This window comes from Naegleria lovaniensis (assembly GCF_003324165.1).
Source record: "Naegleria lovaniensis strain ATCC 30569 chromosome Unknown tig018, whole genome shotgun sequence".
NCBI classification, from domain to species: domain Eukaryota; phylum Heterolobosea; class Eutetramitea; order Acrasida; family Naegleriidae; genus Naegleria; species Naegleria lovaniensis.
This window is the reverse complement of record NW_025407839.1, coordinates 463,430-485,915: the sequence shown is the minus strand read 5'-3', so window position 1 is coordinate 485,915 and position 22,486 is coordinate 463,430. Positions and strand designations below refer to the sequence as shown.

General features: G+C 36.3%; 15 protein-coding genes across 15 annotated transcripts; 6 read left to right on the top strand and 9 right to left on the bottom strand.

The window, feature by feature from the left end:
* Positions 1–103: 103 nt before the first annotated feature.
* C9374_003139 (uncharacterized protein) lies at positions 104–643 on the bottom strand (the record flags this gene model as incomplete). The annotated part of the gene is made up of 1 exon (XM_044692634.1): positions 104–643. One exon carries the CDS (start codon positions 641–643, stop codon positions 104–106), a length of 540 nt encoding a protein of 179 aa, XP_044549983.1.
* Positions 644–1,222: 579 nt separating this feature from the next.
* Positions 1,223–2,452, bottom strand: C9374_003138 (uncharacterized protein; the record flags this gene model as incomplete). The annotated part of the gene is made up of 1 exon (XM_044692633.1): positions 1,223–2,452. The coding sequence occupies one exon, from the start codon at positions 2,450–2,452 to the stop codon at positions 1,223–1,225; it is 1,230 nt and encodes a 409-aa protein (XP_044549982.1).
* Positions 2,453–2,619: 167 nt separating this feature from the next.
* On the top strand, positions 2,620–3,375 carry C9374_003137 (uncharacterized protein; the record flags this gene model as incomplete). Its single annotated transcript, XM_044692632.1, has 1 exon — positions 2,620–3,375. One exon carries the CDS (start codon positions 2,620–2,622, stop codon positions 3,373–3,375), a length of 756 nt encoding a protein of 251 aa, XP_044549981.1.
* A 139-nt stretch (positions 3,376–3,514) lies between these two features.
* On the top strand, positions 3,515–5,761 carry C9374_003136 (uncharacterized protein; the record flags this gene model as incomplete). The annotated part of the gene is made up of 1 exon (XM_044692631.1): positions 3,515–5,761. One exon carries the CDS (start codon positions 3,515–3,517, stop codon positions 5,759–5,761), a length of 2,247 nt encoding a protein of 748 aa, XP_044549980.1.
* Positions 5,762–5,775: 14 nt separating this feature from the next.
* C9374_003135 (uncharacterized protein) lies at positions 5,776–7,176 on the bottom strand (the record flags this gene model as incomplete). The annotated part of the gene is made up of 1 exon (XM_044692630.1): positions 5,776–7,176. The coding sequence occupies one exon, from the start codon at positions 7,174–7,176 to the stop codon at positions 5,776–5,778; it is 1,401 nt and encodes a 466-aa protein (XP_044549979.1).
* A 106-nt stretch (positions 7,177–7,282) lies between these two features.
* On the top strand, positions 7,283–8,521 carry C9374_003134 (uncharacterized protein; the record flags this gene model as incomplete). The annotated part of the gene is made up of 2 exons (XM_044692629.1): positions 7,283–7,792; positions 7,886–8,521. 2 exons carry the CDS (start codon positions 7,283–7,285, stop codon positions 8,519–8,521), a joined length of 1,146 nt encoding a protein of 381 aa, XP_044549978.1.
* Positions 8,522–8,670: 149 nt separating this feature from the next.
* Positions 8,671–9,779, top strand: C9374_003133 (uncharacterized protein; the record flags this gene model as incomplete). The annotated part of the gene is made up of 3 exons (XM_044692628.1): positions 8,671–9,229; positions 9,284–9,293; positions 9,389–9,779. 3 exons carry the CDS (start codon positions 8,671–8,673, stop codon positions 9,777–9,779), a joined length of 960 nt encoding a protein of 319 aa, XP_044549977.1.
* Positions 9,780–9,846: 67 nt separating this feature from the next.
* Positions 9,847–10,080, bottom strand: C9374_003132 (uncharacterized protein; the record flags this gene model as incomplete). Its single annotated transcript, XM_044692627.1, has 1 exon — positions 9,847–10,080. The coding sequence occupies one exon, from the start codon at positions 10,078–10,080 to the stop codon at positions 9,847–9,849; it is 234 nt and encodes a 77-aa protein (XP_044549976.1).
* A 57-nt stretch (positions 10,081–10,137) lies between these two features.
* C9374_003131 (uncharacterized protein) lies at positions 10,138–11,307 on the bottom strand (the record flags this gene model as incomplete). Its single annotated transcript, XM_044692626.1, has 1 exon — positions 10,138–11,307. The coding sequence occupies one exon, from the start codon at positions 11,305–11,307 to the stop codon at positions 10,138–10,140; it is 1,170 nt and encodes a 389-aa protein (XP_044549975.1).
* A 287-nt stretch (positions 11,308–11,594) lies between these two features.
* C9374_003130 (uncharacterized protein) lies at positions 11,595–14,865 on the top strand (the record flags this gene model as incomplete). Its single annotated transcript, XM_044692625.1, has 3 exons — positions 11,595–11,730; positions 11,850–12,137; positions 12,224–14,865. 3 exons carry the CDS (start codon positions 11,595–11,597, stop codon positions 14,863–14,865), a joined length of 3,066 nt encoding a protein of 1,021 aa, XP_044549974.1.
* A 56-nt stretch (positions 14,866–14,921) lies between these two features.
* On the bottom strand, positions 14,922–17,468 carry C9374_003129 (uncharacterized protein; the record flags this gene model as incomplete). Its single annotated transcript, XM_044692623.1, has 1 exon — positions 14,922–17,468. The coding sequence occupies one exon, from the start codon at positions 17,466–17,468 to the stop codon at positions 14,922–14,924; it is 2,547 nt and encodes an 848-aa protein (XP_044549973.1).
* A 127-nt stretch (positions 17,469–17,595) lies between these two features.
* Positions 17,596–20,068, bottom strand: C9374_003128 (uncharacterized protein; the record flags this gene model as incomplete). Its single annotated transcript, XM_044692622.1, has 2 exons — positions 17,596–19,438; positions 19,671–20,068. 2 exons carry the CDS (start codon positions 20,066–20,068, stop codon positions 17,596–17,598), a joined length of 2,241 nt encoding a protein of 746 aa, XP_044549972.1.
* Positions 20,069–20,369: 301 nt separating this feature from the next.
* C9374_003127 (uncharacterized protein) lies at positions 20,370–20,633 on the bottom strand (the record flags this gene model as incomplete). The annotated part of the gene is made up of 1 exon (XM_044692621.1): positions 20,370–20,633. The coding sequence occupies one exon, from the start codon at positions 20,631–20,633 to the stop codon at positions 20,370–20,372; it is 264 nt and encodes an 87-aa protein (XP_044549971.1).
* Positions 20,634–20,923: 290 nt separating this feature from the next.
* On the top strand, positions 20,924–21,535 carry C9374_003126 (uncharacterized protein; the record flags this gene model as incomplete). The annotated part of the gene is made up of 1 exon (XM_044692620.1): positions 20,924–21,535. One exon carries the CDS (start codon positions 20,924–20,926, stop codon positions 21,533–21,535), a length of 612 nt encoding a protein of 203 aa, XP_044549970.1.
* Positions 21,536–21,680: 145 nt separating this feature from the next.
* Positions 21,681–22,469, bottom strand: C9374_003125 (uncharacterized protein; the record flags this gene model as incomplete). Its single annotated transcript, XM_044692619.1, has 1 exon — positions 21,681–22,469. One exon carries the CDS (start codon positions 22,467–22,469, stop codon positions 21,681–21,683), a length of 789 nt encoding a protein of 262 aa, XP_044549969.1.
* Between the last annotated feature and the right edge of the window lie 17 nt (positions 22,470–22,486).

Sequence of the window (22,486 nt, the reverse complement as noted above, 5' to 3'; positions counted from 1 at the left end):
GATTGGGTAAAGAAAATGTGGTCCATGCTTACCACAGAAAATCATGAACAATATTCTCTTAAACACAATATCGACTTTATGTCGCTTAAGTAATTTAAAATACCTATTTCGAAAGCTTTTTTCGAATTTCATCGCTCAGCCATTTAACTCCGTCAGCAATACCATCGCCCACCAGAGCGTTTGAAGCAATTATTGTCCAACTCTTGTTTTGTATTTCATGCAATTTTAGAGATTCAGAAACCTCTGAGGCAGACAAAGAGTTGGCCAAGTCTTGTTTGTTGGCAAAGAACAGAATTGGAATTGGTCGATCCTTAATTTCTTTTAACAAAATTTTCATTTCATCTTCTGCTACTGCAATTCTAACTCTGTCAGCACTATCTACAACAAATATTACACCGTCTACCTCACCATAAAAACTTTCCCAAAGATTCCGATATTTTCCCTGGCCACTCATATCAAAAACAGTGAAGTTCAGTTTTTCAAAATCAAACGATTCTTGACTGTAACCAATCGTCGGAACAACATTTGATTCTCGTTCTTTCTTTGGTTTTAAATGATTAATTATCGTTGATTTTCCGCTGTTGTCCAGACCACAACAAACAATCTTCACTGATTCTTTCTTTTTTGAACTGAACCCTCCCATTTGTTGTAATACTGATATAGAGTTGTTTTATAATATATTGGTACAAGTGTTGTTGATAAATCTCTTTTACTGATAGCTCCGAGGCTAATGTAATTAATTGATTTTTTTTGTTGTAAATATGAACTTTTTTTGAGCGCTAAAAAATGAACGTTTTCGACAGCCGATTGAAGGCCATCCCACCATCACGAGAATATCGGAATAAAACCATGATGAATTGTTTGAGCCATTTCGATAAATATCAAGATTGTAGGAGAAGTAATTTATCAAATTTTTATGAATTAGGACAAATAAGACCCTGCTTGGAGGAATGGGAAACATTCCGATGGTGCTTCAAGGCAAAGTTTTTATTTGATGAAGAATCGAAGGAAAGGTTGAACACAAGAATGAGAAATGTATATGTGAACATGGACAAAATGCCTTGGATATGGAAAGACAATTACTTAAGATATTTACATGAAGAAGATAGACTGCCGAAACGATATTCTTATCTCGTAGAAGATGACGCTGATGATGACAATGTAAAACAACAATAATTTTAAGATAATTTATTGTTTATTTAATTAAGTGAATAAGTGAATGTTAATATTTTCCAAACCACTTGGTCTTTCCAAGTTTGAAAAGAATTGAAAATCGCATGCTTTGAGCCGAGAGTCGGTCATCAAAAATATTGAAATTTGCTTTTTGGAGACGTTCTAGAAATACTTCACAAATGATTGAATGCATAAATAATGGATATGACTTTGGATCCACAAGTAACTGTTGCGATTTTTCGTCTTTCAGAACTGCCAATTCTCTCGCCAAATCTAAATGTGAATGAGCCAAGTCAGCTACCTTAAAAACGACTTCCTCAAGGGCTGGCGATGCTCGTTTGGAGTAAATGTCATCTTCTGTTACTCCAAATTTTGCGCACAGCTGAGCAGGTAGATACGTAGAGCTGTGTTCAGCCAGATGAGGTACTGCTCTTAACAACGTACATATTCCATATGATCGTCCAACATGTGAAGCAACATGATCGGTATGAACATTTCGTTTACCAACAGCCTGTAGATGAGCCATAATCAAAGATCCGTACACTCCATCAGAATAATTTTCAATATCTGCCAATGTGGCTGGTTGTTTCCAACGAAGGTCAATTTCTCTCCATTTAAAAATGTTTCGTAAATGAGAAAATTTCAATTTGTTTTCAGGTTTTGCATGTGATTGCATGTAGGCCAGTGCAATCAATGCCGGCACTCTTGGTGGGTGACCGACAAGAGCATTCTTTAGCTGATCTTTCCACCATGCAAGTCGAAGACTTCCTGTTGTCTGTGATTTTGTGTGATCCTTAATTGTGGCCCATTCTGCGTTCAAACAGTATAATATAGTGCAAATATTTACACTATCTATATCTTTTTGAAGAAGTGCAAGAGAATATTGTTCTGGATTAATTGCTCGTAATTGCTCCCGTAGATTAGTCATGGTCACATTAAATTCTTCTTTGGTAATTTTTGAAATATCAACCGTATCAAAAATCACCTTATTGGCAATATTGTCTATGGGTGTTGGTTTGGATTTTGTATTCGTCTGCTCTTGCTGAATTTTTTGAAGCTTGATAATTGGTGCTTCTTCTTCAATTTCGGGATTTTCTTGACGATGAACGCTCGAACAAGAAGTGTCATGGCGATGTCCACTCTCCTTTGAATATACTGCCAAGGTTCCTAAATTTAAATGAAAAAACTTTTTGTGCTGTCCTTCCGATCGGATTGAATGGCTTGGATGATAATGGCTCAAGAATCTTCTTGCCAATGATAAACTGTTTAATTTTCTCATTTTTTGAGGTGAGTTTTTTGAATTATCAATTTAATATATTCTCAAGCCTGAATTGAATTTGGTGTAAGTACCAAGCTCTTTCAGACACAATTCTTTTGCCAAGAATTGTCATTGTTATGAAAAGCATCATTTTGCAAAGAGAGCTCCCAAAAATAAAACAAAGAAAAATGTCATCAACGCCAGTGGCCATCTTTGATGTTGCACTTGTGGGTGATTACGCCAGTGGAAAATCTTCTTTTATCAATCGATTTATTATGGATCCGAAATTCGTGTATCCCCAAAGTACTTGGAGGACCTGTAATTATCACATACTATCATTTGAAACCACACGAGGAGAAATTCATTTACGAGTTTGTGATTCGTTAGGACAGGAGCGAATGGGTGGATTACGAGACGGATTTTATATCAACAAACAAGCTGCAATAATTATGTTTGATGTCACCAATCGATCTTCTTTTAAAAACACTTCCTACTGGCATCGTGACATTGTGAGAGTGTGTGGAGAAACAATTCCAATAGTTCTATGTGGAAATAAGGTGGACTTACTCAAACAGAGGAAAGTGAAATCGTTTTATCATGTGAAGTATGGTCCGAAATTACCATATTTTGAAGTATCTGCTCTTGCCAATTGTAATATTGAACAACCCATGTTGTATTTAATGAGAAAATTGATGAACGATGATCAATTGAATCTCATTAAGAACATTGATACAATTCCTCCATCTGTAACTATTGATCCAGAATATTTTGTAATTTTGGAAAAAGAATGGTGGAAACAAAAAGAGATGGAACTCTTTCAAGTATATGAGCAAAATATCATCTTCTTTGGTAGAATTGAAAGAATGATCCTTCATCATCATTGTTCTCCTCACTATTCAGATATTGACATTATTTCGTATCCACCAAGTTGGGATGTTCCATAAAGACTATTCAGCTCGAGGCTGGACCGAGTAAACCTTTCTTCTTCTGCTAAGTGAAGTTGAGTGAATTGCAACTATAGACGAAGAGGCAAAGAAGAACCGCCAAAATTTAAATTTGTGATTAACTGAAAAAAAATTCAGCATGTCGTTCCCTCTTCCGAATTCATCAAACAACACAAGCCACAACATTTTCCGAGATGATATTTCATCACCACAACAAAAACATCATCACACGATAAACTACACCCAGAACACTTTGAAAAATGCTTCCACAAAACGAGAGCTATCACCTTCTTCGTATAAAAAGAATTTGGATGTATTTCATAATAATTCGCAAGCATCATCACCTTTTGGAGGAGAGGATCATCCATTGTTTGATATCACTCGATCTAAACATTCAAGTGTATCTTCTATTAGTCATCCGCTCAATGTTGAAAGCATGAATAATCTGAATAGTAGTAGAGCATTAACACAAGGGCTACTAAAGCAGCCTTTGGTTCTTGGACAATCTGTTGCATCTAATACTGAAAACCTTGTTCAATCTTCAAGAACTTCTTGTTATGTACATAGAAAGCCTATCATTTCATGGAAGCCATTGTCACAGGAGGAAAAGGAAGCTCTTACAAAGAATGTTTCTAATAAGGATGTAGTGGAAGAAGAGGACACTTCACAACAAACTTTAAACGACAATGCATCAACAACAAATTCAGGTATTGATATTTCTAATTTTATGGCTTCTCGAAAAAGGCTTAAAATGAATCACTTAACACGGCCACCAACAAATGATTTACAATTTAAGACGATCCCCAACAATTCAATATTTTCAAATAATGGCATACATTTACAAAACGAGGAGCTTAATTCACGATTTAGCATGTCACACTCGACAAACAATTCATCCATCAATTGGATGGATAAGGTTACCTCTACAACCACACTCCCAGAGAGAGTATCTTTGCTGTTACAAAATGCCCGAAAACCGGTATTGGAGACTCTTGAAACAACAACTTGTACGAATACTTCGTTTACTAAAGAGTCTCCAAAACCAACTGTGGATTCAATATCAGCTAAATGGCAACAATATTATGGTAATTATCCAAAGAGCCAAGCATCCAACAGTGCAAGTACAGTCCCTCCATCGCTTCAAACGAGATTCAATACTTCCTCAATTTCTACTTCATCTTCTAAAACAGGAAATTCATTACTGGTTACTAAATCCTTATTTCACAATAATGGCGCCAATTCAAATAATACGTATGGTCGATCCAATCCTGAGAATAGTTTAAACATTTCTTCAGTAACGCCATCAAGCATGTTAAATCAGTCTTCCATCGCTCCTTCAAATCCATTTTCACAACTCACAAAGAGTTCAACCATATTACCTTCACCAGCAAAAATAGATTTTCCTGCTCGTGAATCCATGTACAGTATTCAGCCCTTGCCATCTTCAAAGAACATTCCCGAGTTAAATACTTCCACTAATCTCAATAACAGTATTTTCGAAAACATGGAACAAGGTGAAACTGATGAAGATTTTGAGGCTTCTGGCATTGAAAATTCTAATCTAAATGCCTCTAATATTTTAGCTAACATTCAATCCTCAAAAGCTTCCAAAGCTAGTAAGCTCAATAACACATCATCTACTAAGAATTCTGACAAGCTGCAACTAGTTGCATCTGGAAAACAATTTCAGCAAATACGAAAGAACAAGGAGGAATTAATGTTATTTCAAACTGTTTTCTATCAAATTCACTTTATCGTTGCTAAGGTCATTGATAGCTTTGAAAAACAAAAGGAAAAGATGGAACAACAACTCTACAGCGCATGGTGCCTCATTCAAGAGCGAAAGAAGTCGCTGCATGACCGAAAGGAATGTCTTTACAAGAAGCAATCAAGTGCTAAATTACATGAACTTTTAAATTTCAGTTTCAATCAAAGTTCCATTGACGAGCTTCTTCATAATTTGCATCAGTATTTCGAAGTGTATGGAATCATGAATTCTGAGTTGAGACAATCTTTGAATTGTATTGCATTATCAGATGACATTGATGTCTCTACTTCCGAACATGCTAGACCTGGGTTGGAAAATGGTGATGAAATCGCTTCTTACTTGGACAAAAGCGACCAAATTTTACAATCATTGTGTACTGAGATGTTTGATCTGATGGAAAACATTTCTAACATGAAGACTCAATTTTCTAGGTTGGGAAATATTGTTAATCAAACCACTACAGAAATTTCAGAATTATCCAACAACCAAATACCTCATCTTTCCAATATTGAATCAGAGCACACATCCATGATATACCAAAAAGTACAGGAAAATGTCAAACTAAGAAGTGACAATCCATTTTCTTTTGACACTTTGAGAGAATCGCTCGGCCTCTAATTAATTCCTATTTTTTATTCGTCATGGCAACAAGTCACCATGCAAAAGGGAACCGGCTTGACTGAACCAGAAGTATCTGGTAGTAAATATGCATTCTTCAATATTTCAAGTTGAATCACCTTCAAATTATTCTTCTTCAATAAGGCAACAATTTCCTCTTCGTTAAATGTTCTCATACCTTGATGGGCTGCAGCTTGGTTACCGTCGTTGTATTGAAATGATATCCAGCATTGAGAGCTATTAGACTTTTTCAACAGACGCTTAATTTCGGGTAACAGAACTGTTTCCAAGTTTTGAAGCATTTCTGTCACTCCAAAGCATGTAATCAGATCAAAGGAATTGCTTTGAAGACGATCAATCTTTGTGTCCAGGTCATGAACAAACAAGTTGCGGTAAACTCCCAGTTCTTCGCTCTTGTTTAACATGCCCTGTGAAATGTCTAAACCTGTCAAGTCTAATTTGGTCGTCTCTCCTAAAACGTTGCAAAGTGCATTTCCTACCAGACCACAACCGGTTGCTAAATCCAATACTTTGAGGTTATCTAAAGTCCTTTGCTGTTTTAGCGCATTCGCTTGCTTTAAAACCCATGCTATTACATTCTTTTGATATTCTGATATCTTGGTTAAAAACTCCCATTGTTCACTATACTTGTCAAACCTTGCGGCGATCTCTTCCTTATTCATGGTATTGATATTAAAGTTTTTACCAAGTTTTTTTAGGTTTCCACTTTTCAATAGTTCACCTTCTTCGTTGGGAAGGTTTAATACGGTTGATATAGTATGAGCTGCTTTGATGTTTTCTTTTGGATCACCAAGATAAATGGTAGCTTCCCATGTTTGTGTTTTTCTTCCCAAATGACGTGGCCTTGCAACAACATGCAAAACATCATTAATATTCGCATGTCTTGTAAATTGTGTGAATGTGTCGAGAACAACCATACCCGCTCCCTCTAAAAATTCGTGTGCATAAAAGAATGCTCCAGTTCCAATTGCAGTGTCACTCATTGTAATTATTGATCCGCCATGTACTAATCCCATCGCATTCATATGAACTTCTGTGATTGGCATGGACATTTCAATAAATGCATTCTCTCGATCATTTTCCATATTACTCAATTTTACATGAACAACCTTCACACCCAAATGAGCATTTAATCCAAAATTAATTTTCTTTTCAATGAATTGTTTGGCTATAAGATCTTGCTGCTCAAAATCCCGAACATCTTTACAAGCCAACAGTGAATATGAAAAATATTTGGGAGATGATGAAAATGTATTGCAAAATTTATCGTTTGTCGTGATCAAAGCTCCCGATGTTCCAAAGCTTAATGAGGTGGTTCGCAAAAAATTTCGGACGAGCGTTCGCGAATTTACAGCTTTCCCGTGGCAGAGAAGGTTCTTTGGGAAGATGATCATTTTTTTAGAAGTTGATCATTTTTTAGAACTTGATCGAATTCAAAAATCTAAAAGTAAATCAATTTCGAAAGAACACACACAAGTTCACATACAGACAATCAAAAAAATGTTTCGAAACACCACAATCAACACTGTTGTATCAACACTCTCTCATCAACACCGAACACACTCGTTACGACTCTCTCAGATAGATACAACAAGACACTATTCCACTTGCTTCATCCCTCATAAGGAGCAGGATACAAAACACCACACGGTCGACCATGAAAAAAGCAAACCCGTTCTTATTACTGCTGCACTGACCGGAGATGTTCCATCAAAAAACAGACACATGAAAGTTCCCATCACGCCCGATGAAATTGTACAAGATACTTGTGAGGTGTTTGAGTCTGGAGCTCGAATGATTCATGTTCATGTCCGAGATGATGAAGGAAAACCAACCTACAAGTATGAATATTATCAAAGAGTCTTGGAAGGAGTTCGAAAACATTGTCCAGACATGATCATACAATTTAGCACTGGTAATTATGCACCCAATGTTGAAGAACGGGTAAAATGTTTTCAATTAGAGCAAAAACCTGAGATGGGCAGTTGGACACCTGGATCAACAAATTTTGTAAGTGACGGTTATGGAATGGTTATGGAGAATGACACGTGTCTTTTATTAATTCTTTTAAAATTCCAAATTGGAATTGTTAACAACTTGTAGTTACCTGCACGAAAAGGAAGTGATATTTATTGGAATACCAATGAAGATGTTGAAGAAATACTTAAAGTCATGAAAGAAAATGGAATTCGACCAGATGTCGCAATATTTGACGCTTCCATGCTTTATAGAACTCACATGTTAATGAAATTGGGTTGGATTACACCTCCTATTCGCTTAATGTTTGTTTTTGGTGGTTATATGGCTCTACCACCAAGAGAATCTTTAATCAAATTTCTTGTCTCTGAATGTGATGAATTATTTGGACACGAAAATTACACTTGGTGTGGAGTTGGAGTGGGATGGAATCATTCACAACTACAACGAATGACATTACTCAATGGAGGTCATCCAAGAACTGGTTTTGAAGATTCATTTCTTATTAAGAGAAGAGTGATTGCAAAAAGTAACAAACAATTGGTTCAGCATTTAGCTGAAATTTGTCAAGAATTTGAACGACCAATTGCAACACCACAACAAGCACGTGAAATTCTTGGATTGAATGTTGCTATTGATACAAGCACTGAGGGATTGGTGTTACCTACCAAGTCGAGCAGTGTTTTTGGTTGGTCACAAGAAAATTCAAATGATCTCTATGTGAGGAACGAAAAAGACAGTCCAAACAAATATGTAATGTAATTATTGTATTAATGAATAGAGTGGTCATGAATGTAATAACAACCAGAGTTAAAATATTTTGAATCAATATTGAAAGGTTCTTTACAAAATTAAGAAACATTGTTTTCAGAGTCAGTGACAGAAATGGTCTATTTAAAAAAAAATATACAATGACCACTGACAGAACCGCTGGTTCATTTGTCGATCTCAACGAAGATGTGTTGATCAATATTTTGTCCTTCATTCCGACCAATCACCTCTTTCAAGTTCAGACAGTAAACAAAGTATTTTCGAAAATTTCGGAACATGATATGTTGTGGAAACGATTTTACAAGGAAGAACTTGCACTCTTACACAACTTGGGAGTAAAAGACGATCCAGTCCAATCCAATTTTAAAAAACATTTAAAACAAATCTATGAAAGAACAATTTCTCAAATCGAGGCAAAATTAACGAAACAACTAGTTTCAACAACTAAACACAAGAACATTTATTATTCCAAAGATGAAATTTTGAATTATGAGCCACAGCAAGACCTTCAGAAAGATCGTTTTCGTATCGTCATCACCGGCGATGGTTGTATTGGAAAAACATCCATGTTCATTAAGTTTGCAACTGGCAAGTTCCCTGATGAATATATTCCAACAGTGTTTGACCATTATGTGATGCAATCAAAATGGAATTCAAAATATGCTTTGGAGTTAGTAGATACTGAAAGTCAAGACTATGGTAAGTGACAAATTTGCAAGTATGACGTTTTGATAAGATTGTTCATCAAAATAGAGCGATTAAGGTTTGTTGTGTTCTAATTCATTTGATTTGACAAAATATCCAACAACATGAAATTCACTCCAAAAATGTTCATCCAATACATGATGACATGTGTAGACCTTTAGCTTATTTAAATTCAGATCTGTGTTTCATTGCATTTTCTTGTCTCGATACCTTTCACAATGGTCAATCGTTTATAAATGTTGCAGAGAAATGGATTGCAAGTTATAGCCACTTTGCCCCTCAGGGTCGAATGATTCTCGTTGCAACCAAATGTGATTTAAGAAATAATACTAAACTCAAGAAAGAAATGTTGTTTAAAAGAGGAATTAGAGCTATTAGTGTTGAACAAGGTGAATTAATGGCACAACAGATGGGATGTATCACCTATATTGAAACTAGTGCCAAAGATGGCATTGGTTTTGATCGTTTGGATGAGCTTGTGTTGAAATCGATTGCAATACCTCTTCGAGCCAATGAACACAAGAAGAATTGTTTTTTGCAATAATAATCAGAAGAAATATTCTCACTCTCTCTGCAGACATTATGTAAATATCAACAACAATTATTGAATACTAGTGTTCTTTTGTTTTCTTTTCCGAAGGCTCATAGTTTTCGTAGACATCCGTGTGTTGCTGTTTTTGTGCTTTCATAAATTCCTCTCGCTCTTTGAGATATTTGTGGACATTTTCCTTGTACATCCGATCGTAGTATTCATCGGTGAGGCGTTCCAACTCTTCATCTGCGTCGTCGTCATCGTTGTTGTGTTCGTTTGGTCTTTCGGGTTGCTGATTGTGTGGAGCATGCATTTTTTTGTTTCGTGTTTTAATTTGTTTTAATATTATGAATCATAATGGTTCATAATATTAACAATGTTGAAGTTCGCAGTAAATGCCATAATGATCACTCAAGCAAACCTTTTCCATGTGGAATTTTTCTCTCAACATGGTTTGTTCTTCACTCGACAATGGGAGAGGTTGTTTTCCAAAAACCTCCATCTTCTGTGGTAAAAATATGGTAGATTTGATCATCATTCGATCTAAACGATCTCCTTTTCTGTGGGGCCCGTATGGAAACGTTTTTCCTTCAATAACGTGTTGAGGGTACAATGAATACCAAACATCGGTGTAATCCTTAAATATTCCACTTGTTAAGTTTTCATTTTCTTTCGATTCACTGTCAAAATTAAAATCTCCCATTAACATTCTTAAAGAGGACGATGAGTAGTGTTCCAATACTGGATGAATTTGTTCCAGTTGAGTTTTTCTCGATGATTTGGATGCTAACGATTCCAAATGTACTGTTCCTATAACTGCAAAGCATGGAATCATGGTCTCTAATTGAGAGATGTAGGCACCTTTGGAAGCAGAAGCAAAGTACTTCTCCATTAAGGTAATATCAGTAATAGGCTCTTTAGCAAAGGCCACGTGAATGAATTTCCTTCCCATTCTTGTGGTCAAGGATGTAATGCGTATATCAAGAATGGGCAACGATCTCTTCACTAACACCATGACTCCATACGGATCCACAGATGTTCCATCAATATCGGAAATGATATAATTATTTCGAACAAAGTCTCTCTTGAGAAGGTTGTTTTCAATATAATTTGGAATCATTTCTTGCAGACAAATGATATCGGGATTTACCTGTTCAAAAAAGTCTAATTGAGCTTCATATCGTTTGTTTTGAAGAATATTCGCGAACCACACATTGAGTGATACGATCTTTAATTGATCAGGAAAAGACTTCATCTCTTTCATCATCTTGGGGTAATGGGACATATTAAATCGAGTCCATTCACGAGATTCCACATCAAAAAAGAATCTTCTATTGAAGTGAGCTGAGTGTTCATCTTCGTTTTGTTGCATTCTCAAAGCTTGTTGATAGCGCTCCTCAAACCCAACAATGTGCTGCGCGGATGGTTTTTTTAATTTTGTCATGGCGGAAGAGAGCTCTTGATCCGAAGGAGCTAACCTGGATGAACTTGGTTGAACAGGTACAATGCTTGACGAGGAAGGCGGTGGAGGTGGTTGCATGATTGGTGTTGTTATGAGGATCGAGTTGTTGTTTTGTTTTTTAATATTTAACAAAGGTTTGACAGCGCACGGGAAGAAGTTTAATCTCTGTTCACGCAACATGAACATGGAACACCAGCAAAAAATTTTCGAAACACGGAGGTTGATTTTTATTGCTCCCGTCTTTTGAATCGGGAGTCAAACCGTATTGTTATTATTTCAAATTTATTCAACTACAAGGATATTCTGAGTGGTGATAGTACTGTCCGAGTATAATATATTCACCAAACTTTGCATTAATTTTGGCAATGGAGTTATTTGTTTCGGAGAGTGATTTGTTGCTGGTGCTGAACGCATCAAAGTGTGAGGACGAAGACAATCTTAAACAAGCATGTGATCTCTACATTGCCTTTGCTTCTAAATTTATGAACCTGAGAAATCAAGGTAGGTTAGTCTCATATCCGAATCATCAAAATCCGTTAATGATGAAAAATTAAATTCTGAAATTATTCTATGAATGAATTTAAACAACAACATCACCATATTCATCACCGTATGAATAGTTCAAAATAATTCATCTCTCAACGCTCAACATCAAAAGGACATTCATTTTCAAATTACCCAACTCTTAACTTTTGCCATCAACAAGGCTGAACATTTGGAAAAACGATTGAAATCAAACGTGAACTCTAATTCCAACAACAATTCTCTCTCTAAACCAATTGCTCTTCATTATTTGTTTTACTTGTGCGATAAAATTGCAGAAGTTGGTGCTCAGCAAGGAAAAACTGAAGACGCTACAAAATATTACACGTTAGCTGCTGAATATGGATTGGAATTGATCAGGAATTGTAAGTGACATATTTATTAGGTCGGAATTTATTGATGACTATTTAATTATTTCCATCAAACAATTATTATTCATCAACATGATCAGACAAAATTCCATTCCAGTCAGAAGTCAAAACAGCTCTCTCAAAAGCAGAATCACTGAAGAAAAACAACAATTCGGAATTAATCACTTCTCCAAAACGAAATAATTCTTCCGATATTTTCAACCAAGCCAAACCAACTTGCCACCTTTCCGTTTTGACTGCACAAACATTTTCTTCAAGCACCATACCTTCCGTTCCTAACAATTCCTCGTCAACGTCTCCATCTCCTAGAATTATACTCAACAACAGTTGCACTTCTACCATCTCTAATTATTCATCACTTTCTGTAAATTCCACCAGTACCACCACTATTTTAGAACGTGCCATAGTAAGCACAACAGTCAATGGATCAACACCAAAACCAACACCTTTAAAACCTCTCACTGATGAAGAAATTGAAGTTCTTAAATACACCAGTGTCATGGCATCTGGATTACTTTTATATCCTTGGAATGATGAGTTGGATTTGAATGAAAATTTCAATCTGCCCCTTCCCTTTGTAGATACTCAACTTAATTTTCATGACGATTCCAACAAACATGTTTTACCTCTTTCCAAAGAACAAAGAAGCAAATTATATGGTTGGCTGAGGCCTCATGAAATTCTTGCCTTACGATCTTCTAAAAATTCTCCTCAATTAATTTACAAGGATGAAGTGAACGAAGATAATATTGTACAGTCTCATGTGGTCACTGATTGTTCCTTTGTTGCAAGTCTATGTGTGGCAGCTCTTTATGAAAGAAAGTATAATAAGAAATTAATTACGAACAGTATCTTTCCACAAAATCCAAAAACAAACAAACCGTATTACAATCCTTCTGGAAAGTATTCCATCAAAATATTTTTGAATGGAGTCGCACGAAAAGTGATTATTGATGATCGATTGCCAGTAGATTCTCATGGAAATTTATTGTGCTCTCTTTCATTAAATCCTGAAGAGTTTTGGGTGAGCCTGATGGAAAAGGCGTACATGAAAGTGAATGGTGGTTATCAATTTCCAGGATCCAATTCAGGAATTGATCTCTATGCATTGACTGGATGGATACCTGAAGAGGTTAAAATTTCTAGAGGTCAATGTACAAGTCCAACAAGTTTTACCTTCCAGGTTAATGGAAATGCTACAAACCATCCAAACAACAATTCTACTAATATGAACAATTTTGATAAGGATTTATTGTGGAGAAGGATGTATGACGGTTTTCAACTTGGAAAATGTCTAATTACCATCTCTACTGGCCATCTTGAAAAACAAACAGAGGAACAGCTTGGTCTTTACGCCAATCATGCCTATGCTGTTCTTGATGTGAGAGAGGTAAAAGTAACAAATTCTTCCAATAATGGTACAAGCCCAACATTTAACATGTCTCAAAATGTATTTAATGGCATGTCTCCTACCACTCCAAGCAGTGGAGGTGTCAAGAAACTGATCAAAGTGAAGAATCCTTGGACTCGTAAACGATGGAAGGGTCCTTATTCACCCAATGATTTTGCATCTTGGACAACACAACTCAAAAAGGAGCTTGATTATGATAATACCATAGCTGGTCAACATGATAATGGAGTGTTTTGGATGAATTATGAAAGTTTATTGAAGTATTTTCAAACTTTACACTTTTCATGGAGTCCAGATTTATTTCCTTATACAGAAATTCGTCACAGTTGTTGGGATCATCGAGTGGGTCCAATCAGTCTTGATGGAACAGATCATCATACCATGAACGGCAACCCTCAATTTCGACTTAAACTCCAAGGGAAGGGAAGCGTTTGGATCATGTTAACAAAACACTTTACATCACTGGATGAACGTGATCGAGATTATCTAACTTTTCATGTTCATCGCGGAAGCAGTGCATCAGGAGAAACTGTATATAAGCAAGGAATTGACAGAGTTTTCTATAATGAAAATACGCTCATTCACAAAGGACGATATAGTAACGATCCTCATTACAGAATTTGCTTGAACTCTGAAGATGCTGTGAAAAAGGTCACAAACGACAAGAAGAAAAGACCATCATCGAGTCTATCAAATTCTGAAACTCTCAACAAGGATCAAGATGCTATTTTCAGAATTGTTTTGTCACAACATGAGAAAATTCAAACCATCAGATATTCCCTTTTCTGTTATTCCACAGTTCCATGTACATTAGAACCCATCCCTAGTACTTATCGATACTTCAAGGCGTACAGAGATCAATGGACACCCACAACATGTGGAGGAAGTTGCAATCAAATTTCTACTTATCGCCTCAATCCTCAGTATGTTGTTTCTGCGCCTTCTTCGTCATCCCTCAGCGTTTCTCCAACTTCGCGAACAAGCCCAGTGAACGTCACAGGAGCTGATAAGACCAATCTCAGATTCAGTTGCTCGACAGCTCATCCTTTAGATATCAATATTATGGTATTCTCGAATCAAGGACAACCAATACTCTTACCTGCAAAAGAGATTATGGTTGCCAGTAGCGGTAATTACCGAAGGTGTTTTGCAATGTGCAAAATAAGTAGTCAAGAATTGACACACATACAAAAGACAGATGCTTTATTTCCTCTCACTGTAGTGTTGTCCAACTTTTCAGGGTCCTTGGGCGATTTTGAATTTAGAGCAGAATCCACAAATCTTCCGCTAGAAGTTAGAAAAGTTGTGTAAAGAGCAATAAATAATTTTTTTGAGTGATTATTAAGGAAAAAATCTCTGTCATCGAGTTACATTATTGAGCAGTTTTGTAATATGCCTTGTCTTTGCTGAACTTGGTCATCTTGGTTAGGAAGCTGTGGTGGGTTATTACGAGCGGGAGGGGGTTGCGCAAGGGGAGGCGGCTGAACAACCATTGGACGTTGTACAGGAGGCTCCTGTCTCTGTGGAGGTTGTGGCTGTTGTGGCTGTTGTGGCTGTTGTGGCTGTTGTGGTATTGGAATTTGAGGTTGTGGTTGTTGTGGCTGAGGCTGGTTGTCGTAACCTCCATGAACTGCTCTAAGGTGTCTGTAGGTGAGATCATCGTTTTCAAAGCATGCACAACATAGCCAACAAAAGTGAGCACCACACAAACAAGTCATGTGATTGCAACCAGCTGATTTCTCTACGGGTTTTGAGCACTTTGGGCATTTCTTTGTATGTGCTTCAATCCACTTTTTGTTTACATCTGATTCTGAGCACGATTCACCTGGGTGTGATTCTCTGTCGCATTTCGGGCAATACTCCAAGTTACATGAATAACAAAATGCCTTATCCTTCGCTATTTTCAGTACATCGCTGCAACTAGGTTTGGGACAATGTCTGTACAATGTCGAGTGATTTTGTAAATGCTTTTCCACTGCTCGTCCACACATCGAATCAAATTGTGAGTGATCTGAAATTTTTAACTGAATTTCTGGCACTGTCAATAGCTCGCTACACACGGGACACTCAAAACTTTGATTTTGTATTTGGAACGATAGGCATGGGTTGCACACTTTATGCCCACAACTAATCATCACATATGGAGAGGTGATATTTTCCATGCAAATGGAGCATTCTTCTGTGTGAGAGAAATTGCTACCTAATACTCTTAGCTCATACTCTTCTGTTAATTCTCGAATTTCAATTTTGAATTTTTCAATTTCAAAAGCGGTAGAATTAATTGTAATAGATCTTGTTCGAAAGTCAAATGTTATATCTCCCTTATATCTCTGTTGCAATTCTTTAAATGTTTCTCCTACAATAGCTTTCACATATTTCAGAGGAATAGTGTGTCGTTGTGATCTATCTCCAATTACTATCATCATTTTCTGTCTAGCTCTTTCAGTATGGGATTTTTTGCCATATATAGATACTGTTTTTTCTCTGCTGTCCAATGAAAACTTCACACGTTCTTCACGCTCGATGAATTCAAACTTGATCCGATGATTTTGAGCAAAACTAAATGTTTTAAAGTCAAGCTTCATCTGTTGTGGTAGCAATAGTTTTTCTGCCATAATTTTTGCTTTCTTTAACGAGGTATGATTTGTTGCTCTGATTTTGAAGATCTTCTTATTATTTCCTGTATTGTGTTTTCTTGTAAGGTCCTTTATCTGAACGTGACAGCCGGTATTGTCGTTGATCTTCTCGATTAAGAGATCAATTTCATTTTTCAGATAATCAACAGTGTAAATACTAGCGGGAAATTGAATACTTTCACTGAGTTGATGTTTCATCCAAAGATAGCCGCTTAAGAATGGAATACCGTCAAGTTCTTCAACCACCTGTGAAGCAATATGATACTCCTTAAATTTAACAAACCCACAGAGCTGATATGCCGTTTCATTTGGAAAACATTCAGTCAGTTCAATGTCTCCATAGCTTTGCATTGTGGAAATAATTGATGCTAAAGCCGTTTCAACGGTGTCCTCTTCCACGTGTCTTTCAATTTCAACAGAAATAAAGTGGACTCTATCCTTCTTGAGTGCTTGTTTGACAGCCATATCATCCAATGTGGTGTCGACAATCTTCATTATTAACGTGGTTCCAGCATTGGCATTCAAATACGACATTGAAGTTACACGTACGCCCAATCTTCTATTTAAGCTGTTGGAAATAAGTGTTGCATTTCTTCGTATGTCGTTTTTTCGGTCAATCGTAATTTTACATATTCCAGATCCAGTTCCAACAGAGCACTTAAAACGAATCAAGCTATTGGAAGCGAATCCCTGACGTTCGTTGGAAATTGCTGGAACCATGTTCATATCTACATGCTGTAGTTCGTTATAGGCTCTGTTTGCTTGGTTGTATGTTTCAAAAATTACAAATCCATTGTTACCATTCGAAGAATGGTTGTTTCTAAATGTTGCAAAGAGTTGGCATTCTAATATTTTTCCATAAGGAGAGAAAATATTCCTCAATTCAGCATCTGTCTTGCATTTTGTAGAGTAAATATTGATCCTATTATATTGAGAAGGGAATATAATGTCGCCCATCACTTTCATACCTTTGCCAATCATACCTATTGCGCCTCTCTGACAAATAGTGTATTCATAGAGTGCATTTACAGCTCTCTTCTTGGCAATTTCAACATGTTGATGAATTTTCTGACTCACAGAATTACGATCCTCATCAGTAACATGAACAACAATGGAAGGTGTTTGAGATTGATCTATCTGAATAACATAACCAATTTGAGATTCCAAATCTGATATAACATCAGCATGATATTCCAAATATTCAGTGATGAGAGTTGGCACCTCAACCACCAATGGTTTTTTAACTCTCTTGCTGGCCAACGCTAACTCGTTCATCATTTGATGATGAGTTGATTTCATTCTGCAATTTTCAAAGCCTTCCGATCGATGTGATTCTCCTCACACCACTCATCCTTCTCTTCATGATTTTTTTTAGAACGAAACTCTGAAAATACATGAAACAAGGTCAATAAATCTCCATGCTCATTCCAATACTTGAGTTTGGAAAACGTTGTGTGTGGTTGTGTCTCGATAGAATTTGTAAGATGGACATTCCCCAATGAGATCGTGCCATTTCTGGTTCTGTGAACAGTTTCATTTGATAAAATTCACTTTTAGAGTATAAACGATAGCACACTCCAGAGTCACATCGACCTGCACGACCTTTTCTTTGAGTTGCACTACTTTGACTAATTGGAGAGATTTTAAGAATACTCATATTCTTTTCATGATCATAAATTCTTTCCTTTACAACTCCAGAATCAATCACAATTCTCACACCATGTATAGTAACAGCTGTTTCTGCAATATTGGTGGAATAAATTATTTTTCTTTTTTCATTGTGTTCAAAAACAGCATGAATATCTTTTTCATTCATCTTTCCATACAGTGGAAACACAGCACAAGAATTCAATACTTGTCTTGTTTTTCTGCAACACTTGTCAATTTCTTCTGGACTAGCCAAAAATACCAATATATCTCCTTCATGTCGATTGGTGAGAACAATATCTAACACAATTTCGAGTATTGCTTGTTCATAATTTTTTGGTCTTTGAGGTTGATAGAATTCAAGGACAGGATACATTTCGTACGACAAGTGCACCACAGGACAATTAAAAAAATTAGAAAAGAGTTCTGTTTGTAATGTGGCTGAACTTAAAATAATTTTCAAAGGATGTTGAGGTGTGAATTGTCTTCTCTTGTGGACACAAATTTTCAATAAGGATATTAAAATATCAGTGTAGGAAGATCGTTCATGAACTTCATCCACCAAGATGGCTTGATATAAGAGGAGTAGAGGATCTTTCTGATACTCATTGAGTAAAATTCGATCTGTTACATAAACAATGCTGCTGATGCTACTACTATTACTCGAAGGATGAGATCTTTTAAATTTGAAAGCAGTGCTGGTTCGATAACCGACATACAGGTCCTGTCGATCATTCTTGGTCTCTTCTAATACTCGTTGAGCCAAACTGAATGTACTCACCTTTCTTGGTTGAGTACAAACAATTTTGGAGTATCCTGCTTCATAGAGATATTGAGGAATTTGAGTGGACTTTCCAGTGGCTGTTGAACAACTACAAATAATGACATCATGTTGTTCGAGTTGTTTCAAAATTTCATGTCTTTTAGAATATATGGGAAGAAGACTATTGAGAGCTCGATGTTCCTCTTTGACGAGTTTTTGTTTCAATTTTTGAAGGCTTGTCTGTGAGAGATCTCTCAACGCACACTTTTCCATTTCTAATTCAAAGCTTTTTCGAAATCCATCAAGTAATTCGATTTCAGAATTCACTTTTGGTAAGTGATCATAGGCTTCTTCACAGAGAATTTGATATTTTTCTTCCCGTTTTTCAATTCCTCTCTCTTTTAAGAGGGAAAGGACACGACGTGTAGTTTCATTCAGTAACTGCTTTTTCATTTCAAAGTGTGAATCTCCGTTGAAGGATCCACAATGCGAATTCGACATGCTTGAAATCTGTTGTGTACAGATTTCATGTACAGATGATTTTTTTGTGTAGGACTTGTCCATGCAGATTGTAGCCTCTCCATTCACCTTATTGTGAGACACTTGTGGTGGAATGGAAGAAACCAATCCTGGATGAGGACTTTGGTTACGGGTCGAGCTATTACCAGCACCAGCACGTTTCTTTTTGGATCGGTCATGTGGTGATGCGTTCACATTTTTAGAATTGGAATTATGCAACGAATTCTTGTTGGTTTGATCATCGTTTGTACCGTAGCTTATTGAACCTGGTACTTGTTCACCACTTTGAATAGAAGAAACTTTGTTCTTGCGTTGCCGTCTCTTTTTCTTGACATGTTGTATTCAAAACTAAGGCGCGTTGTTTGTAAATATTTTTTAAGATGCGAATCTGCGTCTGTGTCTATCGAAAAAGGGTCTGGCACAAGTGCCAGGTTAACCTCCCCACGTGGGGAGCCCTGACTCCCATGTCAAATCCATAATAACATGACAGTTTTGAAATGAGTTCTTGTTTACTATGGTATGGATTTAAAACATCGGAAAAGTGTAATTACTTGTCTCTTTCCTCTAAATTAATGTTTGAACCAAACTTTGCATAAAGATTAGCTTTCAATTCCTTCATCTTGGTTTCAATTTCTTTAAATTCTCGTTGTTTCTCCTTCAATTCTCTTTTTACTTGTTCTTTCCGAGCCTCCAACAGTTTTTCAGCCTGATCACTATTCACTTCTACAAACAATTCTCCAACTACATAACTAATATTATCAGAAATAAAAATTTCATCAGAGGCATCATTCAATTTGGCTGTTTCTTCTTTTAAATCGGAAATCTCCTTTTCCAATTCATTGAATCGTAGGATGATTCTACTGAATGTATTAATTTTCTTTTGATCCTCCCATGTGACTTGATAGGTGTTGTCTTCTTGCGTTGATGATGATGAGGCTTGTTTTTTCATTTTTTGTGGTTGTATGTGTTTTGGTTTGGTTTTCCATACACCTTTAATGACTGCGAAAAGTGTTTCCATACAACTTTAATGAATTCTTGTTTATTGTTGTTTCAATGGTGATGAACAAGCTCTTCAAAGATGACATTGTCAATATCAGAACACGATCAAATCATTCAAAGGATCATCAGAGTCTTTTTGCCTCACATCCCCTTCTAGGTGTAATGTTATTTGTGTTGCGGTCTGCCAGAATTCTTCCACGAAATGACATTTTTCAATAATGACGATCGAATATCATTGAATTTGGACGCATTCAATTTTCTTCATTTCTATGATCTTCATTGATATACTTCTCGATGAGTTTCAACAAATCTCGAGAGTCTAATTTTCCCAATTCCGAAATATTCATATTTTTAGTAATTAAATTTAAAATATTAAATAAATTATTTTCGACGTGATTATAAAACTCTTGTTCTGCATGTTCTCTCTCCTTCTTGGAATAAATTTCTTTTTGTATCATTTTCAAAAGAAATTCTTCATCTCCTTCAAATTTATAAAAATCAATTGGAGTTGACATTTTCGGTAGATTTACGAATTTGGAGGAGTTTCACAACAATTCCAAATCAATCAAGTAATTGTAGTAGTATTACCGTCGGATTTGTGTAATTGAAAAAGATGACAATGTCCGAGAAGGTAATATTCAATTTTTTAATTTAAAAAATTTAAGTCATCATCGAATTGCAAGGTTCCGAACGTCTCGGATTCAATTCAAAAACACAATTTTTGTGCTGCTGTGCACATCTTTCACATTATTAAACATTGTGGATCTATTTAAATTCAATCAATACACACACATTACCGTGAAAAATGTTTGCTCGATTCTCCCGATGGTATCTAAACATGTTAGAGACGAGACCCATTCTCACCAAATCCGTCTCATCGTCCATTCTGGTCGGATTGGGAGATGTTCTCACTCAAACTCTTGAACATGATCATCATAAACATCCTTCATCATCATCCAATACAACCACATCAACAACCTCTTTCACTTTGGATTATGTGAGAACTTTGAAAATGGCAAGCTTTGGTATCGTTTTAATTGGTCCAACACTTCACTTGTGGTACAAATTCTTGGATCGTTTTGTTGCTAAAAAGTATCCTGTCGGGTATATTCTTTCAAAAACAGAAAGAACTCTCAATGCTGCAAGACAAATGTTCGTCGATCAAACCATATTTGCTCCTTTTGCCTTATTTCAATTTTTAGCATATATGGGTACTATTGAAGGTAAAAGCTTTGATTCCATTCTTGAAAAGATGAAACAAGACATGTGGCCAACATTGATTGTCAATTGGTATATTTGGCCAGCGGTTCAAATGTTAAATTTCACTCTAGTACCATTACAATATCGAGTATTGTTTGTGAATAGTGTTTCAATATTATGGAATGCTTATTTGAGTCATGTACAGCATAAAGCATGATGTGGAGCAATGGCAACATTTCAAATTTGAAAACGTACAATGGTTATGGAAAATCTTCTCCATGCTTTTGAAAGGTGTTATTTATTAATATTCAAAAAGAGAATTCCAAAAAAATCGCAAATACCACATATTTTGTAAAGATACCTTAAAGATTTCTCAAAGTTCTTGGTTTCTTTCCTTTTGGTAAATGAATGACAATTTCAATGTTACCCGATTGGGTGGTTCTTGTATGAACACCACCCATCCTAACTCTTGAATCGAGTTTCTTTCTCGATTGTTGCTTCTTTCTTCTTGCACGCTTTGCAACTCTTTCCAACTCTTCATCACTCACTGGCTCAACACCAACTCTCAAACCTCTCTCCTCTTCACGTGCGATACGTTTCTTCTCTCTTGCGAGACGAATCTTTTCTCTTCTTAATTGTTTGGGAGAGGGTGATTGGACGCCTTGGAAAGGATTCTCTTGCGCTTGTTTCATTCTTCGATTCTCTCTTTCCAATCTTCGTTTCGCTCTCAATTTTCTTCTCTTTTCTCGTAACAAGCTCATGTCATTGTAGGTGAGAGTGTTGCTAAGGGTGTTGTTCTTTTTAGAGGGTCTTCTTGGAGCGATGGCTGAGGGTGAGGCTGGTGCTGTTGGTGCTGATTCCTGCAATTGTTGTTGGACCACCTTTTGAATAAAAGAATCTCTTAATGATTGGTTGATAGAAGAAGAAGAAGCCTTGTTGTTGTTGCTAGTAGTACCAGTAGGTTTTACACCTTTTTTTGTCTCTTCAATTCTTCGTTCCACCCTCTTTGCAATCATGACATCTCGAATACCTCTTCTGATTTCTCTCTCACCAGACACCTGATTGAAAATTCTTGGTCTGTCATTGGCATACACTACTGACACGATGAGAAATACAAGAAGGAGTGCAACTGTTACCAATGATTGCTTCATTTGTTTTTAAGCGTTGT